General features: G+C 36.0%; 1 protein-coding gene across 2 annotated transcripts in view; it reads left to right on the top strand.

The window, feature by feature from the left end:
- The window catches only part of PDE7B (phosphodiesterase 7B), a 176,987-nt gene that overhangs the window by 45,783 nt on the left and 107,689 nt on the right, over window positions 1–23,515 (top strand). For both annotated transcript variants that reach the window (XM_082758364.1, XM_082758363.1), the window contains one exon: window positions 12,769–12,829. In XM_082758364.1, coding sequence (XP_082614490.1) covers window positions 12,769–12,829 — 61 coding nt within the window. The remainder of the gene's footprint in view (window positions 1–12,768; window positions 12,830–23,515) is intronic.

The raw sequence follows: 23,515 nt of genomic DNA on the forward strand, positions 1-23,515 counted from the left end.
TAAAAATTAAATTCACAAACACAATGAATGTTTGCCACATGCAGAAAACTGTTAAAACTTGTTATGCTTTTTGTATCAGTTTCATCATGAGACTTGCCACAGTCACATTATTCAGCAGGTTAGCATTGTATGGCCAGCATTCAGATAATAGAAATGCATCTGCATGCATAATACAAATGTGTCTGAACCACAAGAGTTTAGATCCAAATGCAAATTTCCTGTGTTTTCACATAAACAGGAGGTACTTCAAAACCTCTTTTAATTGGGACCAAACACATTTTCACTGCAAAGATTGTTTGCACTGAATAGAATTTTCACCTTAGTTATTAATCAGCATCATGTGGCATAAAATGAATAGTACCTTTCAGTAAAATAGTCAGCCAAGATAATTAGATATGACCTTATCATTTATGTATTATGTAAATTCTATTTCAAAAGAATTTTGTAAATGCTAGGAAAATCATTTAAACAAAGTTTCTAATTGCTACTGTAAAACACTTCATTGTGCGTGATCTTTCTTCCTCAAATGAGATAGATGTACCACTTGCAATATGTGCAGTTTTATCAGATTCACGTGGCTCAGATACATTGCAATATATGGGAAATCGTGACTCATTTGTTAAAAATGACAAGTGTCATATGTAAACACTACAGATACATAATAGTGTATTAATGTTTTAAAAAGAGAACTTTTACTAAGAGGTGCTTTCAGATTCTGATGTGAAAAGTGCTTCTGCTCCTTTCTCTTCATCACTGCACTTGACAATTTTTAAATGTACCACTGCACCTCCCAAAGTAGAATTCACTCAGCAGTCTTTACCCCCTACAGGTTTTAGCTGTCTTTTCTACTTCATTATAATCATTACATGTTAAACACAAAAGTGTGTAACAAAGTAAAATATGAAAACTGGAAGCATTATTTTCCCTACTGTTTTATCATTGTGTGAGAAAATAACAGGATTTAACTGTAACTTCAGAAAAGATAGTCTGTTTACTGTGAAAAAAAAAAAAAAATGTATTTTGCTTTAGTTTGCCTTTAGTTTGTGATCCTCACAGCTGTACTGCACAATTCACATTATACTCCTCCAAAGCAGTCCAATAGTCCTAGTAGCTACAACCAGAGGAGTATTAAAGACATATTTTTAATTCCTTCACAAAAATGCTATGAATCCAGAGTTGTTAAAAAAAGCCATGCTGGCCTTGTCCACTATGACAAGTACCTCTATGACCCAACCTTCTAGATATCCCATGGTGACAGCATTCAAAGTTCCTGTAACATTTCTTCTTATCTGCCAGTCCTGTTGCTGTCTTATGGCAACTGGGAGAACTTTTCATCTGTTGTGCAAATCCAGCTTCTGTCATTCAGGATTAACACTGATTTTAGGGTCCAAATGTACAACAGTTGTTAATGCCCACGGAGTCAGCTAAATCCTTCTAATTATAATTGATTAAAAGTTAGGCATCTAGTCTTTCTCTGTAATCAGGTGGGCTGAATCAATCTCTAGGATTCTCCATTTCTCTTTCTTTATGAATTTAAAAATCTTAGATCATTTTCCTCAAGTGAGATTCAAAAGGATAGTTTTAAATATGATACAGATATTGTTCAGGAGTTTTACAGAATGCACATCTTAATTAATTTAGAGAAATAACTAGGCAGGACATTCAATATCTTAGCATTTGTTAAAAAAATATATGAGGGGGAAATATTTTCTTGAAGCCTATCATGTAAAAATTGGAAAATCAAGAAAAAACTTGAAAAACAATTGTTCTTGGGAATTGTTTTTCAATCCCACCTTCTTTAATATAAATACATAATAACAGTCACACTTAAATAGTACACAACAAAAACAAACACATCCAAAAATAAAATCCTTTGACAAGAAAACACTACATAACACACACAGTTTTACCCTTGAGGGACCAGATAAAGAACAAGCTAAATATGGTAGATATTAGTCAAATTACTTAATACTCCTACTGCAATAAATTCAGACTTATGGTGATAAGGCTGGTAAAAGACACTAAATAGAAATGATGCCATGCATATTAGTCAGAACCAAATTGGTTAACACTGAAAATCAAAGATGTTGACTAGCTTGGTACAGACTAGTGGGGGATATATGATAGAAACTGCACAAGTAAAATGTTCGCCATGTTGGCATTGGCTGCTTTGAGTGAAAGATATGAGCACAACATGGCCAAAAAACAACATAAGATTATTCCCATGAAATTCCAAGAAACATTATCACGAGCTTAGTCCTTTCCTTTTGCCAGCTAAAGGATAGGCATTAGGTAAAAGAGGTTATAACCAGCATTTGTTGAGAAGCAAGAGAAAAGAGAAGCTTTGTGCAGCACTTGTAAAAATAAACCTGTTTTGAAGTGATGCTTTCACACATTAAATAGAAAAAGAAAGGGGGGAGAGAGAGAGAGAAGAGGAAGAAAAACTACTCTAAAAGAAAATTTGTGCTTCTGAGAATTATTTTCAGAGAGAAATTTTGTCTTTTTAGCATTTCTCTGAAAGACTGAAACCTTGGAAACTCTGACTAATATGTCCAAAAAAAAACATGAATTTCCATGTATCTGGAAATATCTTCATAATGCATATCGCAAAAGTATCTAAATGTTTTCTGATAATAATGGCTTTTGTATTACTCTAGATATGTTATAAATTGCACTTTGAAAGTTGTTGAAAATATGTTTGCAGCAATGCAGTTTCTTTTCATGCAGAAGATGCTCTTCCCTAATACGACATTGTCTAATATGACAATTTTGAAATACAAATTTTTCTTGTCAAAATAGCACAAGCTGTTTTTTAGCTCCATATGTTCTGCATGCAAAGATTAGCTGTACACTGAGTGTACTTGAAGTTCTAAAGGTCATTTTTGCAGTGCTGAGGTTACTTAGTTATATGAGTCCTTCTAATAGATTGTTTTGACTGTAGAAGGATGTGTTGACAGGCTAAAATGCCACCATAGAGGCTCATTTTTACAGTATGTGTTTGGTCACATGCTGAACAGATGCCCACAAAATTTTTAGTTACACTATTGGTACAGAACAATTAAAGATAGTTAATATGCAGTTGTATAAAATGTTTTCACTACTTATAGTGGCAAAAGAGTTTAAAATAGTGTATGAAGCAAAAGAGCTCAAACATCTTCAGAAGGATGACCGAAATGAAATATGGGAGTGCAGGTGTAAGTGGTTGGTGTTAAACTCAGGAGATACTGTCTGAAGTGAGGATTTTGTGCTGTGACATGTTGATATCATCTATACAACTAATAAGACAAGGACCAAGGCCGTTATTTGGTTGCATCTCTTTTGCACAGCAGCTGGGCCTGGGTTTCCTTTGGACGTCACAGAATGACAGAATTACATGTATAGTATCACAGAATGTTTGTGGTTGATAGGCAACTTAAATATCATCTAGTTCTAAGTCCCCTGTCATGGACAGAGACATATCCTACTAGACCAGGTTGCTCAAAGCTCCACCCAGTCTGATATTCAACACCTCCAGGGATGGGGCATCCACAGCTTCTCTGGGCAACCTGTGCCAGTGCCGCACCACCCTCGAAGCAAAGAATTTCTTCCTAATACCTAGTCTATATCTACCCTCTTTTAGTTTAAAACCAATATCCCTACTCCCTGATAAAGATCCCCTCTGCAGCTTTCCTGTAGGCCCCATTTAAATACTTGAAGGCTGCTAGAAGGTCTCCCTGGAGCCTTCTCTTCTCCAGGCTGGACACCCCCAATTGCCTCAGTCTGTCTTCATAGGAGAGGTGCTCCAGACCTCTGATCATCTTCATGGCCCTACGCTAGACCTTCTCTAATATGTCAATGTCTTTCTTTTGCTGGGGGTCCCAGAGCTGAATACAGTACTCCTGTTTGTGTCTCACAAGAGAGGAATAGAGGGGGAGAATCACCTCCCTCAGCCTGCTGGCCACGCTTCGTTTGATGCAGCCTAGGATAAGGTTGGCCTTCTGGGCTGCAAGTACACATTGTCAGCTCATGTTCATTTTTTTTGTCCACCAGTACACCCAAGTCCTTCTCCTCAGGGCTGTTCTCAATCCACTCATTGCCCAGACTGTATTCATGTTTGGGGTTGCATTGTATGATGAAATGGTATTGCAGAAAGAAGTTTGCTTGGACAAGTTTTACTTGCAAAGTCTCTCACAGATGGCAGGCATCAAACACAAAGCTGTCACAGGGAAAGAGCAAGGAGAGAGAGAAAAGAAGCAGAAATTTCATTTTCAATGAGACAATAAATTTTGCATAGATACCCATGCAACCCTACTACTTCAGGTAAATACAGTGTGGTACACAAGTGAGGCTATCAGTGAAGCAGTTTCCTATCTTCTCCTTATAAGTGCTCTGTTTTCAGTCCTCCAGGTGGCTGCTTCACTAGACTTTCAACATACATGTTTTGGAGATGTATTTGATTTATTTAACAGTCTGACAAGAATCTTCACACAGTTATTTGTTTCTTGGAAAGAGCAGTATGTCAGTCAGTACTTCTGAGGCTTTGACCCTTCCTTTGATCCAGTACATCAGTGGAAAAAATATGAGAAATACATATGTTGAAGTGGAGACCTAAATTCTCAGAAATTAACTCTATATTTTCTTCCCATTACATATTTCAATAGAAAGTGAAAGTTAAATGGCAGTGACCATAGAAAATAGATAGGAGAACAGCTTAGCTCTGCAGCTCCTAGGAGGAGGAAAGATGATTTTGTGGTCCAGAAAATGTTTAGGTACAGAAAACTTTGATGTTTCACATCAGAGCAACAATAAATAGAGACAAAGAATTTGCCTTTTCCCTAGTATCGGTATTTTCCACCCTATCTTTCCTCCCCCTTAGAACTGTTTTCATGGTGGGAGGATCCATTACGTAATCTACAGATGTTTTACATTCTTTAAAATATAAGCTTGAAAATGAACAATAATATAAAATCATCCCACGAGGGCAAAATCTAGTCTGCTCTTTAACGTTTCTTGGATGATAGTACCCCTCAGAACAGGCCTACAAGTTATGCTTTGCCTGTTAATGCACACTCAACTATGTCTTACTGCTCATTAAAATCCAACATTGTTATTGCTTAATAATTCTAGATTTGGCTCACAATGCCCATGTTATAAAAACTTAAAAAACAGGGATGCCATATTGAAACACTGACAGATTCTCAGGGGGGTCAGGGCTACTGACGCCTCCCTAATGAAGTCACACATTGTTAAACGTTTTTTTCCTGAGCTGAAGAAGAAAACAAAGCAGTTAAACCATTGTACCAATTTTCCAGCAACATTAATCCATTTCAAACCATTCCGAACCATAGTAAATGACAGGTTTGTGAGAAAATGAACTGCCTAAAGGTTTGCTTCAGGCTATTTAGCCCACAAACAAGTTGCTGACTATTGGCAATAGTGGTTGGTTGGAAATTATTGCTCAATTTAGTTATAACTACTTCTCTTCACTTCTAATTACTTGTTTTTTGTAATTACTTTTTGTGTGTGTGTGTGTGTCTTCTGTTTGCACTCGCTGAGGGTCTGCATCACGGTAAATTCCAGAATAAAATGTATTGCCAAGGTGCTGCTGGGTATTGACACTGACAGTGTTGAAAGGTTATTTGAGCAATGTGTTTTCACTTCCTGGAGGGAAGTGAGTGAAACCTCGTCTTTCACTGGGAAAACTTGTAAGGGGAAAAACTCTCAAAACAAGATTGCCCAGGCATAGTCATTTTACTCTGCAGAAATTCATCCAGATGTTAAAAGGTCCTGAATTTTCAGTTTAAGTATGCCTCAATTCTGATACAAAATAGGGAAGCTAGAACTTTACCCATGAAATATGGTAAAACTGCTATATAATACTGGTGGTAACGTGTAGAGAAGCAAATGTAGTATTCTGGCTGCTAATAGTATTTGAAAGACAGTTGTCAGTATGCTGTGATTGTGCCATATTTATAAATGGGTGGGCATACATGCAGTATATACCAGTTCAAGATAAGCATTCTTTTTTTTCAGCCCAATTTAGTGCAACAATTAACTTGCTAAATGCAGGTCTACATGTTTAGGTAAATATAAGATGTGATCTATAATCATTATGGGAACTGTTAATAAGCCTCAAGGAGGTAATATGCAAAAAATTACAGGTTCTTTTTTTATCAGTCTTGGATAATTTCATTGGCTAAAATATTCTAGTGTTGTTCACTTCCGCTGGAAATATTTATATATAAAATTTTCAAATTGTGTTCATTATACGCATATTTTCACGTACGAAAGACTAACTAAAGTTCTTGAAGAAGTCAGGGATGGAAATTCAAGGTCAGATGAACAGAGTGAGCTTTTTGCAACCATTCACTCCAGAGAAAAACGACAAAATGTGGACCTGTTAAATTTAAAATAATGTGTGATGTAGAGAAAAGTAGCTGTGAAGTAAAAGCAATTACTTCATTGCCTCCGCTAAGACCAGCATATGTAATAGCTAAGGTTACAGCAAAATTCAGAAGTATTTGGTGTGTAAGTATATCTCAAGAACATGCAGAGTATTGGAAAGGAATTTATTTGTTTTACTTAAACATTAGTTTTAATCTCTACCAGAGATTGTCACAAGGCTTTCATCTGAGGGGAGGTGACTGAGGAAAGTCTGCAGGCAGGGCAGAAAACTCATGTCAGCCTGCTGTAATAGGTCCTGTACTTTCTTTTGCTCCTGTCAGAGAGGGGACATTGGAAATACCACAAGCTTAACAAGGCGTTGGAATTCCTACTGTTCCTACACCCTGATATTGCATCAGCACTCAGGATGAATCCACCTTAAATGTACTTTCAGGAAGCCTGAAGCTGAAGGTCATGAGGACTGACTCCTAATGAAATATTGCCCTTAATTTTCAGCAACCAGTTGTTTTCCTAAAATATTGCTAAAACTTTTGAAGCATTGCTGCATTTCACACTAGCAGACTTTATATCTATAAATCATTAAGTAATTAGAATGATGCTTTTAGATACTAGAGAACTTTATTCAAGTACTTTTTAAAGGTGATGGGGAAAGGAATGCAATAGAAAAACAGAAATATGTATAAAAGTAGCACTGTGGTGTTTTTTTCCTCTGAGATCTTCCAGTTTTTGATATAAGCACAGAAGCTCTTTGCTTTGCCTTAATATTTTTTTAATCAGATGTGTTTGTGAGTATATCTTTTAATTCTGATTTCATAAATTATATGTAGTACTCTGAGAAGGAAGAAAAAGCTCTTTTACCAAAAAATGTTGTTATGCAGAATACAGTTCCTTCCACTACTGGTAACAGCAAACCATATTAATTTAAGATTACTTTTAAACAAGAAACTAAATGAATTCTTGAAAAATATTGGACTTAAAATCAAAGTCTAATTAACACATATTTGGAGATATAGTAATTCCTATCACTTGCAAAAAGATTATCCACTGATTACTGTAATGTTTGGCTGATGATGTATATTAAGTACCTAATTTTATTATTGCAGAAAGTACCTAATTTTATTATATTGAACACCATATTCAGGACATGATGAACAGAACAGAGTAAAGAAACCTATAAACATCATTCCTACTTGAATAACCTTTTAACTGATGAAGCTGGCTTTTCAAAACTTGGTTGTCTGTAGCTTAAAAAGGTCAAAATTCTTCATATTCAAATTTCATGCCAAAAAAGAATTATTACATTTTTAAAACACTATACACTCTAAAATTACTAAAATAGTTAAATGTTAATTATATGCATTTAATAAGTAGAAAATTAACATGCCACTTATTGCAATTCTAATGACAAACATTTCAGACCTCTACTTGCTGAATTTTGTCATAGTCGAGCCTGTTTATTTATTTCAATTTCTTGATTTGCATCTCTCAGCTTAGAATGTGTAATGCACTAACTTAACATACAGATAGAAGTTAAATTTAATGACTTCAAAAACTTTTTTTTTTTTCTTTGCTAGAAATCATTTTCTTCACAGCATAAAAAAAAACTAAGGGCATACAGGGCATACTCTGTCTGGGTATATACACTCTTTATTGCTACATATCTCAAGTACTCAAATGCAGGTGGTGTGACCTCAGGCATGCTGGAAATGGAAACCCAACCTATGAATGATCACATAATACTGGAAAAGTAATATGAGATACATAGCTACATTAGCACAACTGACTAGGGTAGATTTTCCATCCACTCTTGGCGTGAACGTTTTTTTCTACCAGTTGTGTCCTACTTTTCTGCAGTTTTGCTTACACTCCTTTGGCATAGAACTCCCGCAGAAGACTTCCTATATTCATTTGTAGTCCACATAATGTCCTGTAAAGAGGTCATCTTGCCTGAGAGATCCCTCCTCCAGCAGTTTTTTAATACAGAAGATTGTGCCTGTGTAACATGGTATTTCCTTTTTCCAACAGGTGGTACTGGGCCATCAGAGCCAAGCAGGCTGGCTTCAAGCCTTCTAATTTATCTCATCAGAGGAACTGAGTTCATTTCATTTTTTATTTTTTTTTTTCTGAATATCATGTGCTTTCATCCCTGTTCTCTGACTGCAACTATTTCATTTTTCTCTCTTTGTTTTTTAAGCTCTGTTTTTAGCAGCTCCAAGCTGCTCTTTTTACCATTTCAGTTTACCTCTTTTCAGCTTATGTAACAGATTCTACATCAGGGTGTGTATCTTATCTCAGGAAAGGGAGTTGAGAGTAGAAAATCCATTAATTTATTTTCTTATCTAAACATAAGTACTTTCTCACATGTATAATGAATTTGAGGCTGCAATTCTGTGTGGAAATGCATCCATGTTACTGAAAATACTATACTGAAAATATTAACTGAAAGGGGGGAAAAAGCAACCCACCGTCTAGTCCAGAATTCAGTGATTCAAGAGCTATGAAACTATAATGAAGATTTGGAGGGGTTGATTTTACTTGTATTTACCCATTTCTTTGTTAAGAAAAAAAAAGAATTTGATCGCTTCCAAACACAGCAGTATTTTGATTTTCAGCAATAAATCCTCCCTCGCAAGAATATATGTTATAGTACTTCAGGGGAAGTGAAAGCTGGTGGTATTATTTACAGCATGGAATCTCCTGTAAAATCAGCAGTCCAGCATCCAGGGCTACTTATAACAGGACCAGTCCCATCACTGCTTAACAGTCCTAACCATGAAGTCCACATTGAGATTTAAAAATTCCCACACTTTGAGATCATTTAGATCCAAGAACATGATTTATCATATTTTAGAGAGAAAAACCTTGCAACTTGAATGTTGTTCAGTTATAGGTCAGGTCTATGAATCCATCTGCATTATACATTTCAAGAAATGAAGTTCAGAGGTTGCTGTCCTGTTTGAGTTTATGCTCTTCCTAACTGGATAATATATTTCATGTTTACAGCTCACTACTGATACTCTTACTTATCCAAAATGGGTAAGGAAAACCGATACTTTCTTCCAGACCTGATTGATACGAGTATCAAAACTGCTGCCTTACAAGCAGTAGCTTTGCAGAAGCACAGGATCGCAGAAGTTGTTCTAGGAGCTGTTTGGCCAGACTTTAGAAGGGAGGTCATATTTTTCTCTCATCTTCCCCTAACAGATATATATGGTGATCTACATGCATGCAATAGGTCTGATATGTCCAGAATTATTCTTCCTTTACTTTCTGACTGAATGAATTTAAAAAGTAGAATAACCAGCATCTAATGTCAAATTCCTATTCTTGCTCTGGTGGGTCCACTGCTGACTCTGCAGACAACTTAGAAGTTTACAGAGGAGAATGAGCGCTGCTTTAGTCCCAGTTTGGAAATGGATAGGGAGTGGAGACACTCTTAGCCTCGTCTCTCAGTACCATCCCGGCATACAAGCAGGTGGAACAAACCCAACCCAGAAAGGGAAGTGAGCTGGGCCAGGAAGAAGCTTATCCAGCCCTGGCAGGAATTCGTAACAGCAGTGACACAGTCTCAGTTTAATCCTGAAAATTAAATCCTGAAGTCGGTCCTTACCCTCTCATTCATGGAAAACATTTGGTAACAGCAAAAATGCCTCAAAACCTCTATTTTTCAGATGAACAAAAATGAGCTCCTACTGCAATTCTGTGCCACTTTACACACCCAAGATCCAAACAAACCTTTTTCAGATGCTTTGAGGAGTTTAGTAACAGCTTATTTTTCATCCTATTTATGCACACCTATGAGCTTTCACTGGCATCAGAAATAAAATTGCTGCAGAATTTTTTTCTTGTGATATTTCTAGCTGCAGGGAAAGGAGTAAAAATCTCTTAATGTAGTTGTTTTTGCATGATTTTCAGTCAATTGTGTGGATTGCAGGGATTGACGGAATTCAGATAAGCCTATGAACTTTTATACACTTATCTGAATCCTACTTGCAAAGTTTTCAAAGTTCATCCATCATTATAATAGATCCTGTGGGATGTTAGTGGACTCTGTAGAACATTAGCTGTTTTCCCAGTTTCCTAATACTAAGACTGATAAGTATTGCTAGATATTGTAAGACACCATTTACCAGCCTGAAATGTGATGTTTATGTAAATATGTCTGGAACATACAATACATCTGAGGGACTAAATCAAAAATAACCACAAGTTTTGAAAGAGTGGCTTAAATTCTGGGCTGAGAAAGACAGTGAATTTTGAAGTGCTTTCTTAAATCTATGTTTGTCAAAATATACTGATGGTCATGAAGAAAACACAGGGAAATGTGGAAAAAAAAAAAAAAAGAAAGAAAAAAAAAAAAAAAAAAAGAAAAAAAAAAAAAAAAAAGAGCATATCTTAACACTCTTCCCTGAAGAATAAAAAGCAAATTTCTTTGTCGCCTGAGAAGGAGCCTGTATAAGAGCATTTGTAAAAGTAACTTTGAAATGTTGGATACTGTTTCTTTTTTGTAATATTTCAGTAGTATGCTCTCCCACCTGTGAAGGCTAGTACAGATGTCTGTTTTCTCTTTTTAGATGTACTGATATATAGAGAGACTGTGCGTAGGAGATGGGCCTTTGTTTGTTTGTTTGTATTTGTTTCAGTATGAGGGAGGTGAAGGTGATTTTAAAAACAGTGAGTTCCAAGTGTGTTATTCACCTATGAAGCTGTTGTTGAGTTACAACTTCTTTGAATCCCTGTTATTTTTTACTTACCTGTACTTACTTTACTTTAACATTATCTGCTGTAAATGGCACTTTTTTAAACCAAAAATAAATAAATAAATAAATAAATAAATAAATAAATAAATAAGGATGGGAATAACCATTTTGTCTTACATAAAACAGAAAAGCATAAGTGCAGAAAAACAGAAACTGTGTAGGAATCAAGAGAGAAAAGAAGAGAAATGGAAATGGATATTTCTCAGTGATTTTCCCAAACTTGCATCACTGTTCTTTTATTCCCACTTGGTTATAGGTGCTAAAAGCATAAATGAAAATGAACAAGTATGGACCACTTTTATCTATAGAATATGAAGCTGTCCTATATGAGGCTTTTACCTGTAGACTATGAGGTTAATATTAAGCCTATCACAAACTTTGAGTGTACTGATAAAAAAATGAACCTTTTTTTGGAGAGCCTGAGGCAACCACTCCTGAACTAAGTGGGTTCTGTATGCTGACTTTAATCGGAGCTGGATCCATGAGCCACATCAATTATGTTCCTGCTGGCAGCTAAACTGACATATCTGTCTGCATAAAAGACTCACAAATGATGCCTCATCTTTGAAAAGAACCAAACGTTTTGTATTCTGACCCTAAATCTAATGATGTTCCGTCATTGGATTTGTATCGGGACAGAACATCAGCCCTGATCAAATATATCTACACCTGTGAATATTGTTTTTTAATATTAATTAATATGACAAAACACATTAGCATAGAATCAGAAATTATTTGCACTTTACAAAAATTGGTTTTACTCACATGTGTTACAGAGAGCTCAAATTCAGCAAAATGACAGTTTTCTTTAGTTTTAAGAGCTGTGTTTTTAAAATAAGCTAATTCTACGGAAATAAAATTTGTTGAATCAGCTTGGCTGAAGAGATGGTCTCTGACAGGAGGGGTTAAAGAATGGACAGTGGAGTGGACATTGGACCAACCATAGTCAAAGCAACAGTATGGAGTGGAATCCTAAACTTAACTGTTTATACACTGAAAGACTGTGGCTTCATGCTCCTGTCCCTGTTAGTGGCAGATCTGATATACAGGTGATTCACTGTCCTGATCTGCTTGTTCTCTTCACTTGTCCATGCCAGAGATTGCCACATCCTCTACCTTTCTATCATTTCAGTCCTTCACAAAATGATGCTCTGAATCATGGTTAGGAAATGACTGCATTTTTAAAGCCAGCCAAAATAAAAGATACATTTCTGTTTTGTTTTGTTTTCAGCTGGATCATTTCACAGCTCATGGTTAGGGTGCAGCCATGTGACAACTAAATCAGTGTATGGAGGGGGCTGCAATACCAACCAGTGGTAAATGAGGGCCTCCTGCATATTTTGGACCAATGCTAACAAATAGTAACAGAGATGAGGCAGTTGTTTAAGCCATATGTACCTGGTGAATACCTGGTGAATTCCCTAGCGTACAGAGTTGACCCATCTTTATCTATTAACAATGTCCATTTTTCCTCTAACTTTGACTACTTGAAATTATTCTGATTTTTGCATTTTATCATCATGTCTCTGAGCATTTCTAATGCCAAACATAAAGAGATGTATCAGAGGATGAGGATTTAACTAAATATATATTAACTAAATCTTTTTTTTTTTTTTTTTTCCAGAGGTGCGGAGAAATCTCATTTGATAGTCCTGATCAGAATGCCAAATGTGTTCGCATGCTAGGTAAGAGTCTTTTCTCCTCTTGATAATAAGAAGTGTGTGGAAATATGTTTACTTGGAGATTTTCCCTCAAAAGTACATGATAAGTGTTGCGGCATTTATATAGCTAATCCACATGTAGTCCTCATTAATTTATTCCTTACAGGCAATTTTCTGTTACTTAAAGTATATATATATTCCAGTAGTGCCCATCTACATAGATGAAAATACAGCAATACCACACTATAATTGTGACCTCTGATATACTCAAGCCCAGAACTCATATTAAAAAGCTGAAAATCTCTGTAATAGAGCCAGATTTTTGAAATCACCCTGGGGATAATGTGAACTTTTGTAGACTGCACAGCTTTAATATAATGGAGCATTTATGTGCTTTTAAAAAGAGTATTAATTTCACAAATATATATCAAAAGCCTCTAGGTCAGGCCTTCAGCTGCATCAATCAGCAAAATTCGCATCATTGTGATCTTACAGATTTGCGCTGGTGTAGCACTTTGCCCATCATTTGCAAAAATTAATATTGAGCAGAAGTGTCTATTCTTTGGAAACAATACACGAATGTTCTGCTATGCTTCATTAATTTCTGTGACCAATTTTAGTGTATTTGCTTGTTCCATCTACAATGGTAGCACTGAAACATTAATAGCACCATTAGTATCACAGCAAAAGTCAGCAGCAAGTGTCTAAAAAAAAATAAAAGATAATTTTTTACTCAGAAAAAAATAAAATCATGGAACATTTGCAGGATTAGACTTTAAATTCTGAGTACCTTTCACCTGCCAGGACTGAGATAAATATATGTGGTAAATTAGAGTATTACAGTTAAAAACACAATGACTGAAATAGTCACAATTACAAAAGCTGCAACTGGCAATGCCTAGGAACGTAATTCCCATCTGGGTGCATAGCTGTGTTCTGTAATAACAGATTATGTGGTTTGTTGTTTATATTCATTAAATCCTATTGTCACAATAGACTATAATTGCTGCAGAGGAAATCTGTCATGCCTGTAGTGCACAGATCCCAACAGATGAACTGACACAATGGACTGTAATGATCTGTTACATCAGTGATCCATGGTTAGAGGTTCTTAATGGCACAAGCTGACAGAAAAGATACACTTTTGATCCTTTATCATGTCAACTATAATCTACAGATAAAATACTGTTGAGTGCATAATACTGTAGCTCTAAGGAAGTTATATGCATGCAAATGTTATTAACCATTAGAAGAAAGAAAAAAAAAAAAAAGAAAAAAAGAAAAAAAAAAAAGAGATATCAAGAAGAAAAAAAAAAATGCCTACAGCTGAAAGTCTTCACAAGTTGGTTTGTTATTTGGTTTGGCATTTTTATAACATTTTGGTCTGAAACTGGGGAGTTTGTCCTTAGTGCAATTTATTCTTTAGGAAGAGTGAAGAGAACATGATCTTTTTTCCAGTAGACATATTCTTATCTATGTCATCTAGTACGTACATATGCAAGAATAAGAAGTTATACTGTACTCTATAGGGGAACTGCTAGGAATGTAAAATGACTCTAAGGGGTTACACCAAAAGTCAGACTAGCTAGTGGGACTTTCTCAGAGGTGATATCTCTTGTATTTTAAAGTATTTCTCCTGCTAATTTTATGCATCAGTGTCTAATAAATTAAGGACCTTAGTATCCAATATAATACAGGATATTCTATTTCATCCCAAGGTATTCCAAATCATGTACAGAGCTGAGGTTATTCTAAGAGCAAGGGAATACCCGACAACTGGCTCTGTAAGAGGTATGGGAAGTAAAAACTAAATTTGCTCTGAGGGCAGCTGCTGGAAACCAACTTCACTGTCTTGATTTGCCAGAGAAATGTGTGTGGTTCTGGTAGTGTCACAAAGCCAGAGGGGTCCCATGCTGATACTTCTCCTCAACTCTGTGAGGAAGAGCATGAGCCAGAAAATGTAAAAGACCTCAGACTTTGTGTTGAGTGTGTCATGCAGTATCCAATTTCAGATTTTACAGGGGAATTGAATTTCCAAGAGAATGAAAGAAAAATTTTGTCACTGATCAATGCAAAACTGACATTATAACATCTGTGGGTATAACTAATGAACAAAGCACAACATGCCTTCAGAGAGGGGTATCTTTGTTGACTGCACGGTCTTTGAAATGTGCTGAAATCGTCATGCTGTCATTTACTGTAACATTGGCACAGTACTGAAAAAAATCTAGAAGGGCAAGTCCCAGCAGCTGCAAGAGGATAATTATTTTGTACGAAAAGAAAGACAGGAATCTGGAGCACTGACTCTATTTCTTCAGGGATCTTTGACACAAGACCAGTCCATACTTGCAACGGTATATTATCAAGCAGTATTCTAGAATGGTAATAGATGTTTTTGTCAGAAAAGGTTTATATCTGGTTTACACTAGTATTTCTGAGCTTGCTTCAAATTTAAAGATATTTGGAATAACACTAGGCTTGCTAGCATGATTCCAAACTCCTTGAGATTATGGATTGATATGGGTTATGTGAGTGAGGTTCATTTTCCATAAAGGCTGAGGAAGAGAGGTTTTCAGTGAAAGTCTTATTCTATTCCTATCTTCTCACTGTAAATTGAGAAATAGTAAATAAAGAAATGTCTAAATGCTTACAACGGCTACAGTGAAAGCAGGTAACTTTTCAATGGACTGAATTGATATTGCTTCACATGAGGTTAAGAGCAAAATAATCAATTTAGTGTCTTGTCTTTTAGTATTGGAGTGATGGATATTTATAATCCAAGTGTGAAAAATGACTTGAACAGATAAATTAAATGATCTTCTTAATTTCTACTTCCTGACGATATAATACGTAATGACTGCATGTTATACCCTGGATATGTTTGTTATCAGTGTAATTACATGAACTCAAGTGTTTAAAGAATATTATGTATTCCCCCTTACACTTTATATGATACAAGTTTCTTTATACTTCTGCATGTTGTACTAGTTAAAGTAAAACAACTTTTGTAACTGTTGCCGAAGAAAGTTGGTCAGTGGCCCATCTTAGCCTTTTGAAGACCTAAACTATCAGATCCTAAACTATCACAGATTTCTGGGTTTTGGCATTTGGCAGTTGAGAAGAATACCATACTGTCAGTATAATTGTGGTGTCAAAGTTTCCCTGGAAGCTCTGAGTCTCTCCAGAGCCTCCAGTAACTCATCAGCATTTCCAATGAAAGGTAGAAAATCTGTACCATTCTGCTTAAATTGGAGTGGTTATCAAGTTAGTGAAGTTGCTTTACCGTGACAAAATTGCTAGATAATTCTGAAATGGATGTCAAAAATCTTTTGCTTTATTCTGCATTCTAGAAGTTAGAACCCTGGGCTCCTCATGCCCGTTACTTGTAATGATTTTGATTTTTTAAATTTTTTTTAATGGTAATTGGCAAATAAATAAATAAATAAATAAGAAAATAACAGGGTATTCTCTATGTGGTTATTAGTTCAGATATTCATACTGTGAACGGCAGAAGGGTACTATCCCTCTCCCTGGAGGGCCCACTGTTGTTTTCAATGGCACAACCTGCAGTAAATTTTTCCCATATGTAGACAAACATTTTCTGGGCTCAGGCATGACCCAATGACGTATCATGCAGAGATAATTGGGTTAGTTTGCTGTGAAAATTGCTGGTTGGATGCCTAAGCTAATTAACTCTGCTGAGAAGAATTGCATACTAGCTTGGAAGAATCCAAAGTTAAGACAACTTAACTTTGTCAGTCTCTAAGATTGGTACAGAAGGACAATGCTCATTCTGAAATATTTTACAATGGTGAAACTTACATTGTGGTGTCTATGTGAAACTTGTATTACAGTGTCTGTGGTAATTTTGCATTTTCCTCTTAGTCCTGCTGTACTCTATCCTTTATTGCTCTAATGCTATACTTCTTTTAGAGTGGTGTGAAAACTTAGGACAAGAAGCATGTACCCCAGAAATAATCATTGGGAAAAATTGTCTGAGACTTCTGAGAGATAAACATGATTTTCAAATTGCCTGGACCTATGAATTTATAGCCTACAGAGGTGGTCAGCTACCATACTTGCCTGCAAAACATCCATCTATTATGATACAGAAGAAAAAATGTAGGTCACATGGCTCTTCCAAAGCATAGTGGTCACCTCAGTCAAAGTCAGTTTGTCACTGATACATGACAGTATATTAACCACTCCAACCTAGTAATCTATTTTTTAACTACTCATATTTCCATTTTGTGTAAATGTCTGCAAACTGGAAGATAAACTTCAGTGTATAAATAAATACCAGTTTATATAAGATAGACAGTTATCTTTATATTTGCTATATAGAAAGTAGGCAGGTACACTCATAATAACACTTACAAAATTACATCATCCCATCAGTTCAAATTTGTTCACCCTTACAATGAAGGAAGTGGGATGGAGGATGAAAGCATAATGAGCATGTTACTCTGGTGGACAGTCTCCCACTACCAAATCTGGTCTTTGCTTCTTACTGGAACACTGGGTAGATTTTGAAGAGGTCATGTCTCTTGCTGGTCAACTCTGCTGTCTACAGCAGGTTTTCCAGGGGAAATGTGAATTGCCATCCTTAAGGAACTAGTTATTAAGATGAACACATAAACCTACCAGATGCCCCACGGCAAAAGTTGAGGTGCTTTCTTTTCATTATTGTTAATTCCATACAGACAGGAATAATGTGGATGAGTTTTGTTTCCCTTTTGGTGTAGCATTAATCCTTGCAGAAGTAGACAGATTCCTTGCTTAGGAAAAAAAAAAAAAAAAAAAAAAAAAAAAAAAAAAAAAAAGAGCTCATTTTTTGGTATACTTCTGTTATTAAGTATAAGTATCTATTAAGCATCTAAAGAGACTTACAGATAAAGAAATCAGCATTTGGCCATGAAATGAGTTTCATGGAACCAGCTTCAGTGGTAGTGGCACTTTGCCCACAGCAGAAAACCACCACACATTTGAACAGAGTTGGCAGCTGCAGCTTAAGAGAGAGACGTTACTGGAATAACAACTGTGTTGAAAGCCAGGACTGAGGGGTACTGGCAAGGCTCTGGCTGGCTGGCCTCTAGCTTACATAACTACTGAACTCACCTTTGCTGGGAAAAAAAAAAAAAAAATCTATTTATATTTGCTTTGAGAAACCTAATCAGGTGAGTAACCATATTACTGAGTGGAAAAATTAAATATTTAATAGTTAATGTGTCGATTCACCTTGAAATAGAGGGAGAAAAAGAAATGAGACAGCTAATCAAATGGTTCTGCAATGGTCAAAGTTTACAGCTTTGAAAGCTTTCTGTAGTCCGCACCGACATAATGTGAAATGTGACGCTATATCTCTTGTACATGCAAAACTTCTGCTGAAACTGATAGGCATTCATGACCAATGGTGTTCTAAATAGCCAAATACACCAACTATTTATATCCCAGTCATCGAAGACTTACACGTGCACTTGACCTTATGCAGACTAAGTATGCTGTCTATGCAAGTGACTTGAGAATAAGCACATGAATTAATCATTGTAAAATTACAATATGTTATGGGAAAAAGGTCTCAAATCTTCTCTGACTAGCAAGATATCTTTATTTGTTGTTAAGCTGCCTATTGGGATTAATCAGAACTTTATGTTTGGGGGGGGGAGGCTTAGGATGTCTGCTACAAAAAGATATGTTCCTATTCCATGAGCAGTTTTCAACACAGAATGAATGGAAGACATTTTTTCCACTCTAAAGCAATGGTATGAATGTGTACAGAAAGATAAACACAATGTCTCTTTTTGGTATCTTGTTAATGTAGATAAATTCAGAAGTAAACATAAAAGCCCATGCAAAGAGCTCTTCACTTGTATTTTGTACTGTAACTGCCAAGGAAAGTCTCTCTACTAGAAATTTATTAGGATGAGAACAGTACGATGTAGGTACGATCTCTGGAATTGTAGTTCTTCCTCAGTCAAGTAGACAAAAGGTAGAGATTGTCAAATATTGCAGTGTATAAACACACTTAAAAATAACACTTAACTCATGATCCAGCGATTATGTTTGTACACACATTCAAAAAGTGGTATCTCTGTAACCTTACTCCCATCAAAACAGAGGCTAACAGCTTCTCTGTGCCACTTCACTTAAGGCCTCCTCCCTGGTTGATTGTCTCTTCCCGAAATGCAGTATTTTCTGAGTCTCACCTGCTTTCTTCAAGAGCACTCATTATTTGTTCACCGCAGTGGTGCAGAGGAGGCTACATGCATCAGGCTGTGCTTTGTCTGGAAGGCCCCAGTCGGGATGCCAGGCTGCCTACGTTTGAGAGTAGCTTGGACACAGAAAGCGGCAAACTGGTGGGCACGAGGCTGCAACAGAGACTCTTTTGTCAAGGGGTTGACAGTGTACACACGCTGTCATGGTGCCACTTCATCACTGTGTTGTGGTTTCATGCTAAACAAGTAGGAACTCTTTGCCTTTATTTATCATGAGTTTTATGCCCCACACCACAAAGAATGTAAATATCAAACCCATCTTCTAGTTTCATGACAATTAGATTAACTTGGTTAAGAAATTATAAATATATATATATGTATACAGATAAATTAAATTTTCTGAGGTCCTTAGAATATTTTTTGAAAGTTTTCTAATACCATGTCAGTATTGCAGTAATTTTGATTTAATTACTATTTTAGGTGATTATATAGCCTGGTAGCTAAGTGACAGCAATCACCTGTTTATCCTGTTCTGTCCTGTAAATCAGGTCAGACTGAAACCACTTGTCTTGACAGTATTACACTTTTCACAAGGGTACTGAAGGAGACAAAAACTGACATTGGCATTTTGTGTAGGCATATAAAATGCTTTTCTAATTTTTTTTTCCCCAATCACTTAAATACTAACTTGAACAGTTACAGATCTATCCTATGTCTGAGCTTGGTACTGAAGAGAAATGGGGGTGTCAGGGGACCTGGAGGGAACACAGTAATAAGGAAGTCATGCATTAGGATTTGCCACTGACTTTAGGATGCAAACATACCACTATGGCCTTCTGTAAAAAGGGGAGTTGCTCTGCTGCTCGTGTCTACAGAAGCCATTCATTGGAACCAGAGGATTCTGCTGAGGTACTAAAGCTCAAGAAAAGATCACAAAATTAAAAACATTCCAAAAAAAAACCACAGGACCCACTTTTTTCTTTGATGGGTACACCAAGCTAAAGGCAACACAGCTTGGGGTTAGGCACTGTCTGTTCTACTGTTCTACCTATTGACCCCACACAGGGAAAAATGATGGGTATAGCTCCGGGAGGATAGCAAATAAACCTATGGCTAGCACTCCACCTGGGGGAGCACATACATGTAACACAAGGAAAATCCCAAGTTTTGCTTCCCAGACCCCCTCCCTTATTATTACCTTTTTTTTTTTTTTAATAGACACTTCTTAGATAGAGTAGAGAAACAGTTGCTTGACTGATTTACAGATGATGATCTCATATCTTATTTCATGGTATTTGTCACATGAGTTACTGCTTATCCCCTGCTGGAAAAAAGATTTCAAGCACCTATTCAGTTTGATGCTTCACAGTTTGATTTTTTCTCATGCCTAACCTTGTGCCTAAACATGGACTGCATTCACGTAATTTCCCATCTTCTTTGTCCAAACTGTTATGAGTGGGATGTGTTCACCCAAAGTACGTGGTGTACAGAAAAGTGCTGTGACTAATATTGCTGTAATAATTCTCTCTCACAAAATGGGAAAGTGGATAAGAAACAATTTAGAGATGTTAATGGGACCAAACTGGAAAGTAAAACACTTACCCACAGTTTTGCAACCAGCTATGCCTTCATGATAGCATAGGTATAATGATATGTCCATATGTAGTATTTCCAAACTTTCATTTAAATTGTTCAAATTTGTATTTTGTGGTTTGAACTCATCTCTAGCAATTAATCTTTGTTTCTTTAATTATTACTTCATGATACCTTGTAATTTCACAGTCTCTGCAATTTCCTACAGATTACTAGGTAGCTACCCTTAGTAAGAGTGATTTATGCCTGAGAAAGCCGTAGAGTTCTTGTGCTCACAAGCTATCAGTCCCTGGTTTTAAATGTTTGTAAGCTTCTCAGCTTGAGAATACATTTTCCCATATTATTCTCTGCTCTATATTATAAAAAATGTCTCATTGTATCTTGGACATAAACAAATTTGCTGTTCTGAAATGATGTTAATAATTTTATCATTCTTGCTAAGAACAGGGAGTATATTATTTGTAGGATTTTTTTTTCACCTTTAATATCATAAAGAAAAAACTACAAAATCAAATGCCTGATATTCTTTGGCCTTGCTATCTAGGTAACTAGCTTTCCTTGTTGTCTTTAGTTTCCTTTCTCTGTTTTATAAAATTATAATTTCTAATCTATATCTGTTTCTTTCCTATGCATGTCATATTCCTCAAAGCTTTAAGTTGATGTCTTAGATCATCCCTTGATCATCAAACTACTTAAGCAAGTATTTACATATTCTTACTGAAGCCAAAATATGCGTAGGCTGAAAAATGTTCCAGTGCACGGATCAGTCACAGTGTCTAGCACTGTGCTTGCTCAAGCCCTGATCAGATCCAAATACTTAAGGCTCTGGGCTCATGAAATCATGGAGTGTGACTCTGAATATTATGAGAACTCGATTTAGCAACAAGAAATGGAATTTCTGAATCTCAAATGTCCATTTCAAGAGATTACTCTATTTCTTGCAGAAGACTTTGGAGAGTATCACTTTATTACTGTATTTCCCTTATAGGGCATTCTTCTCACTACACAGATGAAATAACGCTAAAGATGGTTGGGATAGTTGTCATCTGACAAATCTATAAATAATATTAATAATTAAAAAAAAAAAAAATCTACAGACAGCATCTGATCTTCCCTTCTGTAGTCAGAAAGAATAGAAAGACAAATTTCCTTAACACTCGGCTCATTGCAAAGCAGATGTCTAAAACTGGTTCGAGGAATCCTGCTGAAAGAGTGCCTGTTTCTCCCTGCTACTGCTAAGGAAGTTTCTAAGTTTTCAGCATATTTGTGGTAATGTAGATAGCAAATTGTATTTATTTATTGAATTATTTTTTTTCTCATTGCTTTTCTGAAGTCTTAATTTCTCCTTCTCTTGTGTGACATAGCTGGAGGATCTCCCCTGATATCTGAATAGCTCCTGAATTTTGGTTGAATAAAGTTGAAAGCATGATAAAAGACTTTTCAGAACTCTGAGGGGTGTAAATTGGCCTGATGGTCACAATGTCCTGTGAGTAGAAAACTCAACAGTGTCACAGAATGTTTGGATGTAAAGACTGAATTCAACCAATAATATGTAAAATATGTTTTTGATTTTCACACCATTTTAAACGCAAATGTTATCCCATGGAAACTTTTCTAAGGATGGTACTCCATAGCCTGTTGTAGATGGTGTCTCTACATTTGTGTTTTCAATGTTACCCCAATTTACTACAGCCTTCTGTTTGTATTGTGGAGCAGTCTCTTTATGCACAAAATGGACTCCTTTCACATGAAATAAAGCAAGCTACATGCTCTAGGAGCGCTTCTAGTGCATTCTAGCTGCTGGTAGACGTTTAGTCCATAGGAATATGTTAGAAACAGGCCAAACTAAATCCTCCAAACCATATACAGCACAGACATTGGGTCTTCAGCACCAGCTGTTTGATTCTGCTCGTGTTGTTCTGCTTGTTTCTATGAACCTTGCCAGAGTCGACATCAGTTGTAGCTCTAACCCTTGGCTGCTCTAATACACAGATTCCTGTATCCACACAGTGCTTTCAGGACCATTCACTCCATTCAGCTATGGTTTAACTGAAGATGCAAAGAATGTAGATAAATTGTAATTTAAATGGGTTTTGAGCATGTGTTTTCCTGGATATTGCTTACCTGCTTCCAGTATACATGCCATCAATTTGTGCATGCAACCTAGAACCTAATTAGGTGTTTCTTGTACTCTGAAATGAGGACAAGTTCATGAGGAATGGCAAATGTGATTTAACACAATGTGAAATGCTATCCTTATTAAAACCTAAGGTAAAATGTCTTTTAACTGTAGGTCAGGATTTCACACCAAGTTTATAGATGAATACAGAGCAAATCTAATTTAACACTTAATTCAAATGAATTAATAATATTCCAGGCCTTTGTTTATTGGCATGAACTAATGAAATCCTCACATTTTATGCATGCATATACAAGATGTAAATTAATATTGTAGCATCTTACATATATATATTTATATATAACAAACAGTGCTAATGAAAAGAACTCAGAAATGCTAGCATCATACACTTTATAAGTAGAAAGAAAGAAAGAAAGCAAGGACTAATGGTCTAGAATTGACATCTCCCTCTGAAAATAGAGTTGGTCATATACTGACATCAAAGTCATATAACATCATCAAAACAAGAAATATATTATCATGGTGATAACAGAAGAGAGATTTATTTTCAGTGTCTTTCAACCAATTAGATAACAGTAGATAAAGATAGGTTCTACAGATATAAGTATTTTTGTCCTGTTGTTGTTATTAAGTACTATTTGAAATCACTGACATCATCTTTAAAGGAAGCTTCTGTATTTTTGCTCCATGAACTGTGTTTCAGGTTTTTACAGAAGTAGAAAGACACATTTATAGTTAAGGTACATGACTGGGCACTTCATC

Source organism: Aythya marila, assembly GCF_965140915.1.
Source record: "Aythya marila genome assembly, chromosome: 3".
Lineage (NCBI taxonomy): Eukaryota > Metazoa > Chordata > Aves > Anseriformes > Anatidae > Aythya > Aythya marila.